Below are 14,604 nucleotides of genomic sequence, written 5' to 3' on the forward strand. Positions count from 1 at the left end.
AAAAAATGACCGAATGGGGAAGAGAGGCAAAGAGAGAGAATACATAGAGGAAAAGTAGCTTCTCTTCACATCACTATCTTAGAACAAGGCTGGCAGCCCACACTAATGAATTGGACTGTCCTGTGGTAATGAATGGAGTCTAGAGAGGGGCAGAAGGAAATGAAGGGAGTAGTGGGATGTCAAACTACATGAACAATGGAGTAACTCATAACAGGGCCTATATTACCGGGGCCGATTAGTTCTTCTGTCTCCACTGTTGGTGGGCTTAATGAGATCTCAGCAGTCCAGACCCATGTTTGAGGATGATAGTTAAATAACCAAAAAAACTAAGAAAAAAACAAGTTTTATTCCGTTTTAGATATGTTTTAATGAGGCAAACCAAACACTACCTTAAGACTTGTCAAAAGTGGTACTTTATTATAATTTAAGTATTTTGTAAATCTGTTCTAATCTGGAATTTGTAATAATCTATAATTTTTTTTTTCAATATTTCTTACTTCTTTTTAACTCCCTACTGTTTTAAAAAAACAACTCTGTATGGTAAATTAAAATAAATTACTAGAAGCCTCAGTTGCTTGGTACAAAAAGATCATCCACCTTGATATCAGTCTACTTTTTTGTCTGAAAATAATACCTATTTAAATTACTTTCAGATGCTTGTTTAGTTGCCTGGATTTAGTTGCCTGCATAAGTTTTAAAAGCAAACTTTTCTTGTCATGTCAAATTGGACATTACAGTAAAATTTGGACTCATCCCTAAGGAAGCATTACCAGGCTGCCATTGTGCAGCACCCTGGCACATCTTTCTCTTGACCCTCAGTCTTTGGGATCAGAACCACAAATTATACAGACTTCTTACAGTGTCAGGGACTTAATCTTACCATTAGACCACCACTTCCCATTTTCCTATTTATTGAATAAGCTAGGGCTACTATATTCTTTAATCACTATATTCAAGAGGCAATAATCTCCTCTTTTCTTTTTTTTTTTGGTATTGTATATTAATGATAATCAGCTGAGGCATTACTTCCATTGTTTCACTGTGTAAGCCAAATTAAGGAGAGGATGTTATAAAATACTAGGATATTATTTTAAATCCCCTTCATTTAATTGCATCTGTAAAATTGCAGATTAATGAAAATTGTAAAATTTTAAAGACCAAACTGCAGTGACAGGATTTTGTTGATGTGACCAACATTCAGCAGCTTTACCCATTCAAATAAAACATTTGGTGATTATGTGGGTAAAAGTGAGATCGGTACAATAACTGCATGGATAAAGAAAGTATAATATATGATATAATACACAGTACTTTGACACAAATAACAACACCCGAGACATTTTAAAAGCATATCTTAATATAAACATTTTATTCAGTGCATTTTTGTGTATACAACAAATAATAAACAACTGGAAGTTATCAGACAGCCGCAGTGCCTGTCTGTGTATGCTGTTTTATCAGATTTAGCCTGGTAGTTTGAAACACATGATCCAACATGGGTTAATACACATAGCCTACATCATGCAGCTCTAGACCAGCATTTCCCTGCTTTCTCCCATGCAACAGATAGATTCACCTAATACAAACCACCTCCAGAAGGAATCAAGAAAAAGTCTCCCAAAAGTATGTTCTAGAAATAAGTTATTTAGCCGAAGGAAAGAGTACATAGCCCACAAAAAGGGTCCTTTTTGTACATATTGGTGTACATGCCCTGTGCAAGAAAGGGAAGAAGTTTGTATTTGTACTTTTTTGTTTGCTTTTCATTTTTATAAATTTAATGTTTCCTATAAAATGTTAAGCCACCTAAAAGTCCACAGTATTCCTTTTTTGAAATAGAAAATATCACAACAATAAGTTACTCAAACACATAACAAGCATCCTGGATAGTTGGGATGGGGTGGGGGCATCCACCATGCTCCTTTGATGACATTATTCAGTCAGTAGAACTGAAGAAAAAAGGATGGCTGGGAGGAGTTTAAGTATGACACAAGCACAAAGAGAAGAAACAAATCACGAGGACAAGAGCAAAAGACAGTGTGATACAGTGGTAACATAAGGGAATGGAGAAACTACATAGTCGACCCATTCTTCCATTACTGGGCAAATCAGCAAAAAGCAGAACAATAAGCCAGGTTGCCAACAAGTTATTCTTTTTCTCTCATTAAGCTTTGCTCCATTTCCTCAAAAATGTACAATGAAAACAGAAACATCCATCTTTATCTGTACTATATGTTGGCTTGTTTTTTTTTTTCATTTTTTATTTTAGCAGCTTAAAGGGACACTCTTTCAATCTGTCTTTGGTTTAATGAAACCCATCCAAACAACTAAGCAAAATGCAAAACAATGACATGGGCACAAAACAAGAGGAGATTCTGACAAAAAAACTGTTCACAATAAGAAAATCTCTCTGCTAATTCAGAAAATTAGTCAGCAAAAATTGTAGCTGTGGCACATCTCTCAGACAGAAAAGGTAAAATGAACAAATAAACAAACAGAGAGAGAGCCACACTACATCTTATATTTCAGGTCAGTTAAACATAGGCTTCATTTCCCCATGCTAAGGAGCTCAGTCTCTGAGCGTGTGCATTAGGACGTAGGATAGCTACCGTCCGGCTGGCCAGGAGGACGAGGCTGAGCCATGCCAGGGAGTCTATAGGCTTTGTATTCACAGAAGCATGGGTGAGATAGTGATCAGGGCTTTCGTTGTCCCACTGCAGCCTTTATGGACAAGAACCATTACTGGCTGCCCTGAACACCTGCATATCAGACTTGTTTTCCCTGTTTGACATATGCACAAGTAACTGGTGTTTGCATGACCTAAATAAGTGATCGTAAAACATCATAAATAAGAATGAAGAAACTCATCTGTAAAAAGAATGTGGCAAAAATTATACATAAACATTTAGCAAAAAATAATCTTGGTTATGTTAAGAGTGATTTTTATGAGGTTATGTTTCTTATTCTAGATGCTGCCTTGATGAATACATTTTACTGATGAAATCTGGGTGTTTCAATGTGTGGATTATTGTCGTAGCTAGTCCTGAACGTTGATCGGAGTCTGCTTAGATTCCCGCTCTGTGAGAGGTAAGGTTTCATGGTTTGAGCCCAGGCCTGGGCTTGGCTACCGCGCTACGTTGACTCGTTCTGGCTCACGGCTTTGCCTCCGTTGAGCACTGCTGATGCACTCCGACTCTTGGTGGGTGTGCCACTGCCAGAACGTGAGAACTCTGTCAAGTCATGAAGAGATGGCTCCCTGTACATTGCCACTGTGAAAAGAAGAGGAAAAGTCAAAATTTGACCAACTGGTATACATTTTTTTTATAGATATTTAAATAGATCATAACAGTCAAGAATTGCCATTGCCAAGAACTGCCATTTCCACTAAACAGATATAATGGCAATTGCAATGAAAGATATTTTTGCCTGTTTGTAAGATAAGGGTTTAAAACAAAAGTAGGACTTAAAAAAATTATTAGATTAATCACTATTAACTGATTATTGAAATAACTGTTAACTACTTAATACTTAATCGTTAAGATTGTAAAAGATATATAACATTTTGGATTTAAGATTTTAAAAAGATTTTTGTCTGTATATATGATCTATCCAGAGCTCCTCAAGTGGGAAGTTTAAGTTTCACCTGGCTTAATTTCATAAAAGTCTTGTATAGTGAATCTCTGGCTGTTCGATTTAGAACAAATTAATTAATTAATCAATAATTGATAGATTAATCGATTAACAAAATAATCGTTAGTTGCAGCCCTGAAGTCTTAAATTTAGCCCTCTAAAAAAGGGGTGATTCATTTAATTTTAACTGATGCACATCCAAAATGATCAGCTAAAATAATGCATTTTTATCTGTGCACAACCTTTTACATTGTGAGTTTCCTTTTCCTGTATAGCTTCACTCTGTATCTATACTAATGTGTATTGTTGTTTGGATTTCAGTTCAGTTTTAACTTTTGTTTTGCATAGCAAAGCTCACAAACTTTAAATAAAAAAATTTGAGTGGTAATGTTAAAACCTATCCCACAAAGAAAATATTTCCAAAGCCTGTATCTCTGTTGAACTCAATGAAAACACACAGCCAGGGTAGTCAGCTACTCTGGTAAGTACAAATAAGTCAGCTATTACAACATGCTTTCTCTCTTTTATTTATTTATTGAGGAAAGATTGGTCTCCATTTTTTCTTCTCTTTTTTCATCTTTTCTCATTTTTCCTGTTCTACGTACATTGCAGTGTACATATAATCAGTAATACTCCCTGCATGGATTATAATAAAGCAATTTATATGCATAAATCAAGCTGAAAACTATGGCGACAGCCGTACTGCTTCACTTGTGAAAGCAAAAGCAAAAAAATGTCACTACTACTCAGGAAATTACCCATAAAGTAAAACCTTTACTCTTTACATCAGAGGTCATGTATTAGCAGACCCACCTCTGGCTAATCCGGACACAACCCGATTTAAAACATTTGTAAATTACTACATGTTGTCCGACAACAGTGTCTAACTTCACTTGCGCCACTTCCTGAGCGTCTGGGAACACACTACACGTGTTACAAATTTGCCAATGAGCTGTGTCAGTTTGGGTCGCTGCTGTAAGCCCCTTTAGACACAGCAGGCAAACCTCTGGCAAGCTGGGCGATGGGAAAGAAGGAGAAAACGATGAGAAAAAGCGAGAAGAGAAAGTGGAGACCGCGGAAGAACCACAGTGAACTGGTGAAAGAAAAGTGAAATGGCGTGCTCAAAGATGTCCCTGCATATTTTGAGTATGTTTGGCTCAACCTGCTGCTGTGAAGCAGGATTCTCCACCATGACCATAATCAAAAAATAAATGTCGACCCAGGCTCACGAGTGAGCACCTTGATATGTGGTTGAGGATGGCTTTGCCGCCATTCAAACCCAGGTTTAAAAGCCTTTCAGGGCAGCATTAAGTTCACTTCTCTCATTAAGCCATAAAAAAGACAATAAACGAACAAACGGTCAGTTCAGGTGTTTTAGAAAATATGTGAGAATAGAATAGAATGTAATTAAAAATGCTTCCGGACCTTTACTGGTTTTCTTCATTCGGACCCTGCTGATTTTTAATTGGTTTCTCAAGCTCTACATATTCACTATGATTTTATGCTTTTGCAATTATAATTAAAAAACTTTTTCCATACATTTTACAAGGGTATCAATTCCTTTGTAGGGTGCTGAATTTACTCTGACATTGCAATCCAACGTAAATGAACACTTTGCATTCTTATCTCAAAGAATACAGAATTGTTTAACCATTAATAAAAAAAATTAATTCAAGCTTTGCCAAAATAAGTGATGTTTTAAAATGGTTAATGTTTTTTTTCTTCTTCTATTTCAGAAAGAAGATACAGTAGAGGCTAAGTTGGTATCGATGGTTTTTGTCTAGATATTAGGGAGTGAAAACCCTATAGAAGCAAACAATGTAAATTCTTCCTAGTAACTGAGCACCCTGGAGAATTACAATATTTAATGGACAAAATGGTTATTGCTGCTACTACAATTATTCTGAACTTCTTTTAAAAAGTGAAGATGAGGTTATATGATCCTGAATTGTCCCAGTGCTATAAAGAAATCTCTGTTGTGAAATAAAATAATCAAACGGAATAAGATTTTGGCTTTTTACTTTTTCAATTTAATTTTGCAGTAAAATGAAACACAGCTTAACAGATGAGTCCTTATTTGTAAATGTGACAAAGTTTAAAACACTCCACAGCTTTTTGTGGACACTGTATTGTTCTTTGCAAAATAGCTGATTCAAGAGGTCACAGTAGACTAGCTTGGTGAATAAGTAAAAAGAGAAAAAATACATCCCAGCATGCCATTATAAATTCAAGAGTTGCTAATGCTTGAGCTTTGCTGTGTGTGCAGGACTAGCTCAATTTGCATCTTAGCAGCAGCTTTTAGAAGAAACATCAGTAATCGTATGTTCACAGTCTTTGGTTTCAGGATGTGTTCAACATCCTGCTGCCTAAAATGCTATTTGATGTTTATTCCTCAGGGGGCTGTGGCTGAAACTGCACATCTAGCCCCTTATACAGTTCACTTAGACCAGCAATTTTATGTTACAGTAGCATACCACCCCCAGCACTTACACACATCAATCACATTGAGTTTTTTACAGTAAACAACTGCACATTCTAAAATAGGTTTTGGCAAAAGTATTAAATAACCCAAAGTTATTTTGTATAGTAAAGATTACAATCAAATACCCATAAATGTACAAATTTAGAGACCAAACTCATGACATAAAATAAATTCTTTGTAATTTTTTTTTGTTTTTATCAATTTATGTAAGTTTAACACGCTTGATATAAAATAGAAGAAAAAGAGAGGCTAAGGGCTGTTCCTCAGAAACTGGAACCAGTAAAGCAGAGAGTAATGTCAGGAGACAACGGTTACCAGAGCAGGGGAAGCTTCTTAATTGGTGCCCTGTAACACTATGGTCACTGAATCTTTATGAGCTGCTGGAACAAACCCGTTCTTTCTGCTTTGCAGTTTGGAAACTCTTTACAAACCAGTAGATATGTCTAAAATATGAACTAGGCAATTATTTTGGTAACATTAAGAATAAGCAGAGATAATAAGACAAGCTTTCATTTTAGATTTTCTCTTTATACTTTTAATTAACATCAGTTCTGCTTTTTCCTGATGTGTTTTGAACTTTTATCCTTATATAAATTCTGCCCAATTATCAGTACCTCTTCTTCAGCCTGTATCAAGGAAAATCAATATGTTTGTCCCCGGATAGCCAGTTACATTTAGTTATACAATTAACCTCATCTCAGACATGGATACTTGAAATTATACTGGACAGCATGCAAGAAGGTGCACAGCATGCTCTGTAGAATTGGAACAAAGATAAAATAATCAAAAAATGTCATCTCTATTGGTATGTGAATCTTACATGCCTGAGTAAACCATTCACATGGAACTGTTTGATTTCTTTTACACCTTTTGCAACTTTATCTTAAATAAAAAACAGAGGGGACTTTGTTTTGTAATTCATACAAACCACAATATTATGACATGTGAACTGGAAACTATTACTATAGATGACAAAATGTATGTGTTGTAATTCAGTAAAGAATACATTTGCATTGAACAGTGATAACATACAACACACATTTATTTTGGGATTTAAAACTCAAACAATCTGTTATTTTTCAAAAGACGCTTGTCATCTTATAAGAATGAATTTGAAAAAAATAAATACGTTTTTGAAAAAATAAACATGTTTTTATGCAGTGGTATAATCTCAGACTTAAAGGTCCCTAATTATGCAAAATTCATATCATAAACATTTGTAACATATTTTTCCTAAAACCTGTGTGTGAGGTTGATGAATAAAAACAAAAAACCTTTCACATTTGCCTTTCTGCACCTTTTAGCTGATTGTGCTCAAAATGGTCTATTTGAAAACATTCCCTGTATGATGTCACAATGGGAAATAAGCTGTCCAGAAGTGTATGTATTAGCCCATCAGTAATATTCCGTGATCCTAGGCTATCTTTACGAACTGACTGGCTGTCTTGGTTGTGGGTTGTGGGAGGACAGGAGCCCGGAAAGCCAAAACAGCTCATTTAGAAGAGGACTAAATTAGATTTCAGGTACGTACTCTCTGCCTAATCTGAGAGGAGCTTTTCTGCACAAATGGCAAAAACATGCTCTGAGGCCCCTCATTGCTACAGCACTATTTTTTATTTTCAAATGTAGCAAAATATAGGACCTTCAAAAGATGTTTACATGAAAGCGGGCAGGTTTTGAGGGCGGGATGACAAAGCCGGCGACACTGGTGAAAGCACAACAAGGAAGATGGCAACAACTATTGAACAGTAGCGTGCACTGCGGCAGCAACAGCTTTTAATGGAGCGCTTCATTGAAAGTTAAAAATTCTCTTTTCTGTTGCTGTTGTTCAATAAAAGTACATTTTAAGTTCATTTGAGGTGAGAATATTATACTTTAAAGTGTCATTATATGGTCCATTTACTGATTTAATGCGTAATAAAAAAAACTATTTCCAAAGTTAAGAGGACAGCGGCAACCAGTGGACCTCCGAGGCTAACGGCAGCCAGGGCTGACCGTAGCCCATCTGCAGCTGCCCTCTCTTGGCATAGTCGTGTGTGAAGAACCGCTGGCTCTGATGGTGATTTTTGACTCAGCGTTGGAATCAGTTTTGGAAGGATTAGACTTGGGGGTTTCAGTTGAAACGTGAGCAGGAAGAGGCTCTACGGTCATTCATTTTTAAGAGGGACATATTTGCAGTTTTACCGACAGGCTGCTTGTTTACATTCCCCACCAGCTTTCTGTCGCCGTTACTACGTCAGTCAGTTGTGCTCATTGGTCAGAGCGTTGGCTAATAGGCACAGACATGGTTTGAAAAACGACAGGTTGTTCTCATCAATAATCTTCCGATGTTTCATTCATCGGCGCCAGAGTAAATTACACATTTAATCTCACATCTACTCTGGTTTATCAGGCTACTAAACAACAGCAAAATAGTAAAAAACTAATTTTTAAAAATTAGGTCTGCTTTTGGACCCAGCAAGAGGGCCAAAGGGAGACTTTACTTGAGTTCAGTCCTTAATTAAAGCTACAGTGTGTAATTTTCAGCGACATCTAGCGGTCAGACTGCAGACCGCAGCAACATGAACATCTCCCCCCCACCGCTTCTCCCCCCCAACAGTACGGCGAGCGTTACGGGACAAAATTTCTTCCACGACGTCCACATCACCTACCTTCTCAAGTGATGAGGTTTGTTTACATAGATAATTTTACAGATAGTATTTCATTAGTCTGAGTAGGGTATAGATTTCATGTAGACTTAAGATAATAAATATACCCGTTATTTTTTCTACATCGTTGTGACGTTTTGGTGAGCTGCTTTGCATGGTGATATAAACAGACGAAGTAATTGTAGTCATTAGTTTAACAGCGAGATTGTGTTCGCTGGAAGAATATATATTCCCCGTTTACAGAGTCTAAGTCATTTTGGTGGCACGGGGGTTACAACGCGAGGAAGAGGGAGAGGACGAGGGCGAGGGCAGGGAGGCCGTGCAGCTAGGGCCAGGCGAGAGAGGGGAGCCAGCGGGGTGAGAGCAGAGGAGGAAAGGCTTGAAGATCTCCAAAGGAGCCGGAGAGAAGTAACCGAGGTATATATCCAGAAAATTATTTTACAGAAAATTACTGAATCATTACCTGTGAAACGTCAGGGACGTTGCTGAATAAATATACTGGAGAGTAACAGCATCATCACGCAGCATGTTATTGTTTTAGACAGGTCTGAGCATCCTGTACTCCAAAAACTGCAGTGATATTAGACAATTGTGTGTGTAGGATTAATTACCTGTCCAAGAGAAAACTGGCAACTTGAGCGTCACTTTGAAAACCTTTTTCCTCCATCAGTGACTTCCATCGTGTAAATGCCGTGCCAATGTTGATCCGTGTTTTTTGCCGTTTCTTGTCACGCTTGCGTTTATTCTCGTCGTGTTTCCGCTTCTTAGATGACGGGGGTTCGGTGTCCGCCGCTTTTCGTTGTGATACAGAGTAGGCATGATCCTCCATTCGTCTGATGTTTGGCCACACAGTGCCAAACAGTTTGCAAAGTCACTCACGCCTGCCGCCTTGTTCACCTTTCTTGTTACTGAGGCGCAGTATACCTGCTTCTTCTTCTTCTTCTTTGGTTTCAGGCAGACTAAACGCTTCTCAGGCATAATACTGCCATCTACTGTTCAGTACCGTCTCAGTTCATCTCTCTCAACTTGCCGTAGTTATTTTTGAGCGTCATGGGAGATCTCGCAATCGCTAGTTTGTTGCCTCTGCGCTTGCCGTAGCGCAAAGATGTCAGCCTCCATGGCTGCGAGACCCGCTCCTATGTAATTATAAATAACGAATTCTAAGGCAACGCAAATATTATGGTTAAAAGGCTGAGCTCATAGGTGATGATAAATAACATAGTTATGTATAATATATTAAATTTCTGACTTTATATCCCTGTAATTATTACACACTGTAGCTTTAACCTCAGGAGTTGTACAGTCATCATACAGTAGGCATTTAATGAAGCTGAGTAAATTATTGATAAGAGAATAAAGTTAACTAAGATTATTCAGTTTTTAATAATCTAAGCCAAACCAATTTGCTCATTGAAAAATAAGCTGAAACACTGAAATAAACCAAACATGGACCATTCAATATCATTTGACTGAATTATCTCTGAGGGCTGTACTATGTCTGGTGGGCAGTGGGTAGCTCTGCTGCGTTAAAGCAAGAGAGTTCTGAGTTGATTACTGTCCCAGGGTCTTTCTTCATGGAATTTGCATGTTCTCCCTGTGCATGCGTGGGTTCTCTCTGGGTAATCCGGACGGTCAGGTTAATTGGCGTCTTTTAATTGTCCTTAGGTATGAGTGTGTATGGTTGTACATCTGTGTGTGTCTCTGTGAAACCATCACTGCCATCGACTCTGCAGTTAGACCCTCGAAAAAAACCTCCTCTCAACTTGACACAGAGGGCTCAATTAAAAGGGCAAAGCAAAGCTCAGATGAATCCACAGTCAAAATATTAATAAAAAATGTTGAGCGATAACACAGCTAATGGAAAGCATATTGTGCACTCTCATGAACAGGTTGACACCCCTCTGCTGAGGACATAAAAACATACTGGTGTAAAAGTGTTCAACTGAAATGCCAGATGTTTGAAAACTGCCTGAAAGTGTGAACAGCTGTAAAAAAAAAAAAAGCAGATTTATATGAAGAAAAACCAAACACTTGACAGGTGATTGATTCCACCATGCTTTAATCAACACAGCCACAAAGCAGGAGCCACTCTGTAAACTGGCTTTACGTTTATTTTTTGTTTATTCATTTTTCAGTAGTTTTTAATATGTGCATCCATGCAAAGCTTCTTGTTTGTTACCCACTCTGCCAATAGGCAATGCACAAAATTTTTGGACTAATTTAGGACGCCACAAGAAGTCAACATACTAAAGATTTCTATTAAGCTGGACACCCTGACCACCGTGGCAGAGAGGAGGATGCTGTCCAGGTTTCAGTCCATCTTAGACAATGACTCACATCCTCTCCACGACACACTGGTCCAGCAGACGAGCTCCTTCAGCAGAAGACTCCTCCTACCCAGATGCACCACAGAGCGCCACAGGAAATCATTCCTACCTGTGGTCATCAACCTATATAACGCCCCCCTCAAGTGATTCAGTCCCCCCCGTAATTGACATTTATGCACTATTTTTGCACGCCACGTATCACTTTACTTGGATTTATTCACTTTAATTGGACTCTTCACTTTATTTGGATTTAGTTTTTACATATACATAGATATACGTACAGATATATATACAGAAGAGCTACACTCACCGGCCACTTTATTAGGTACCCCATGCTAGTAACGGGTTGGACCCCCCTTTGCCTTCAGAACTGCCTCAATTCTTTGTGGCATAGATTCAACAAGGTGCTGGAAGCATTCCTCAGGGAGTTTGGTCCATATTGACATGACTGCATCACACAGTTGCCGCAGATTTGTCGGCTGCACATCCATGATGCAAATCTCCCGTTCCACAACATCCCAAAGATGCTCTATTGGATTGAGATCTGGTGACTGTGGAGGCCATTTGAGTACAGTGAACTCATTGTCATGTTCAAGAAACCAGTCTGAGATGATTCCAGCTTTATGACATGGCGCATTATCCTGCTGAAAGTAGCCATCAGAAGTTGGGTACATTGTGGTCATAAAGGGATGGACATGGTCAGCAACAATACTCAGGTAGGCTGTGGCGTTGCAACAATGCTCAATTGGTACCAAGGGGCCCAAAGAGTGCCAAGAAAATATTCCCCACACCATGACACCAGCACCACCGGCCTGAACCGTTGATACAAGGCAGGATGGATCCATGCTTTCATGTTGTAGACGCCAAATTCTGACCCTACCATCCGAATGTCGCAGCAGAAATCGAGACTCATCAGACCAGGCAAGGTTTTTCCAATCTTCTATTGTCCAATTTCGATGAGCTTGTGCAAATTGTAGCCTCAGTTTCCTGTTCTTAGCTGAAAGGAGTGGCACCCGGTGTGGTCTTCTGCTGCTGTAGCCCATCTGCCTCAAAGTTCGACGTACTGTGCGTTCAGAGATGCTCTTCTGCCCACCTTGGTTGTAACGGGTGGTTATTTGAGTCACTGTTGCCCTTCTATCAGCTCGAACCAGTCTGGCCATTCTCCTCTGACCTCTGGCATCAACAAGGTATTTCCGCCCACAGAACTGCCGCTCACTGGATGTTTTTTCTTTTTCGGACCATTCTCTGTAAACCCTAGAGATGGTTGTGCGTGAAAATCCCAGTAGATCAGCAGTTTCTGAAATACTCAGACCAGCCCTTCTGGCACCAACAATCATGCCATGTTCAAAGTCACTCAAATCACCTTTCTTCCCCATACTGATGCTCGGTTTGAACTGCAGGAGATTGTCTTGACCATGTCTACATGCCTAAATGCACTGAGTTGCCGCTATGTGATTGGCTGCTTAGAAATTAAGTGTTAACGAGCAGTTGGACAGGTGTACCTAATAAAGTGGCCGGTGAGTGTATATGTGTATATATATATATATTTTTTTATCTCTTTTTATTCCTTTTTTTATCTTTATTATATTGTATAGTTGGATGTGTGTATATATCATGTAAAACTGTAACTAGAGCGTGTAACAAAAGTAATTTCCCTCTGGGATTATTAAAGTATTTCTGATTCTGATTCTGATTAATGCTATATAATATGTTGTATGTATAGTAAACAAAAATAAAAAAAAGCTCCATGGCAACTTTTAAAATAAGAGCCAATAGCACAGGACTTTCTCTATCACGGTAAAAAGACTCTTTCTGTCTTCTGTGTCTGTTGACAGGTAAAAGCAGTGTCTTTTTGAAGATGAAAGGGCTGTGGCCTTTTTGATAGTGAACACAACCCTTCTGTCTTCTTTTTGAGCTGCTGTCTATCTTTTCGGAAGCAGAGCTACCACACACATTTCATGGACGGGTGGGGTTTTCTCTAATTTGGTTTAGTAAAAAAAAAAAAGCGCTGGCGCTATTATACAAAGTGCTGAACGCTTTTGTACATGCAGCTTCTGGTTATATACACCGACTACCTCATTCTGCAAAGGACCTGCAACAGACTATGACCCTATGGAACACATTTCTAAAACAGAACAAGTTGCTGTGTCTGAGAATCATTCAAATAAAAATAAGCCACATTAAACGTTTGGGTTTATTCTTTGGACAATCCTAAAAGTAAATAGAAGTGAATGCACAAAGCTTGGTAAACCAATAATCAGATATTGTCCATTATCTGTTTTTGGATGGAGTGCAGACTGTGTGATTTCAGTTAAAGCTATTTATAGATGGTAATGCAGGCTCACACTATTACAGTATTGCTGCCATGTTCACTGTAAGTCTGAAATGGTTTGGTTTTACCACAGATCACATGGCAGACATGTATTGCTGCTACCTTCATTAGCTATGCATTGTAAATGTTTTTTTTTTTTTTTCTTGATAGTTGTTTATTTTTTTTTGTATAAACTGAGACTTGTGTAACATTTATCATCCTGTAATTTTTAATGTGTAAATGGTGTGTAAACCTCAAGCACATCAAGGAACATATGTTTATTTGACTCCTAAAGTCTTTATAGGGGCTTTGTGATCCCTTCCAAAGGAATATATGAGAATTACTTTATAAGTGATTTCTGTTCTTATTTTTTTTATGCAGGACATGATGTATAATTCCATCAGATTTTTTTAACAATGTTGTTTTACAGTAAGTAGTGACTTTACAGATCTAGCTAACTATTAGGCCTTCATGCGACAAGTAAAATTGAACTTGCCTTTCCAACACATTTATTCATGTTTTTTCATGAATGATTATGGGGATTTCATTATTACAGATTTCTTTGCATTGCTTTTTTTGCTTCAAGTAAAACAAAATAAAAAATAAAAAAAATTGCATTTTGTATTTACTTTGCATTTTTGTATTCCCTTAATTACAGCATGGATAATAAACATTTTAAGTGCAAAAAGAAAAAAGAAAAAAAGAAAAAAGAGAAACTGGTAAGGGTGCACATACTTCTTGACTCCCCAATATAAATGTGTGGAGCATGATCCATGGTATGAACTGACACTGAACAAGCGTGACTAGAACCTTAACAGTAAAGAATAGAAGTGTAACAAATCATATGTGCAGACCAACCTTTCAGAGGTTTGGGAAGGAAGTGGGCTGCTGGCTTGTTCTTTTTGACATGGTTCCCCTTCATGATTTCTCCTTCTTTGTTCAGACCGAGGTACCAGCCTCTGCCTGACTGCTGCTGTCGGTAGATCATGGAGGAGTATGTCACATAGTAGTTCTCAAACACCGACTCCTTAAATTTGCATTCTGCTGTAAAGTGTTCCTGTTGAAAGGAAAAAAGCAGGGATGGTTTCATTTTGTTGGCTAGAACTTCATGAAGCTTCAAAAGCTTTGTGGGAAAAAAAAACAAAACAAACACATATGCAACATATTTACCTTCTGTCAAAAGGCAACTTGATAAAGTTGTGGTGTGAA

The 14,604-nt window shown here is 38.1% G+C and overlaps 1 protein-coding gene across 5 annotated transcripts in view; it reads right to left on the reverse strand.

Annotated features, from left to right (window-relative positions):
- Positions 1-1,339: 1,339 nt before the first annotated feature.
- The window catches only part of fgf13a (fibroblast growth factor 13a), a 141,243-nt gene continuing 127,978 nt past the window's right edge, over positions 1,340-14,604 (reverse strand). For all 5 annotated transcript variants that reach the window (XM_038289536.1, XM_038289538.1, XM_038289535.1 and 2 more), the window contains 2 exons: positions 14,254-14,452; positions 1,340-3,266 (listed from right to left, as the gene is read on the reverse strand). In XM_038289536.1, coding sequence (XP_038145464.1) covers positions 3,130-3,266; positions 14,254-14,452 — 336 coding nt within the window. In that variant the 3' untranslated portion in view covers positions 1,340-3,129. The remainder of the gene's footprint in view (positions 3,267-14,253; positions 14,453-14,604) is intronic.

The sequence above is a fragment of the Cyprinodon tularosa genome, unplaced genomic scaffold, assembly GCF_016077235.1.
Source record: "Cyprinodon tularosa strain WSP-4 unplaced genomic scaffold, ASM1607723v1 ctg27, whole genome shotgun sequence".
NCBI classification, from domain to species: Eukaryota; Metazoa; Chordata; class Actinopteri; order Cyprinodontiformes; family Cyprinodontidae; genus Cyprinodon; species Cyprinodon tularosa.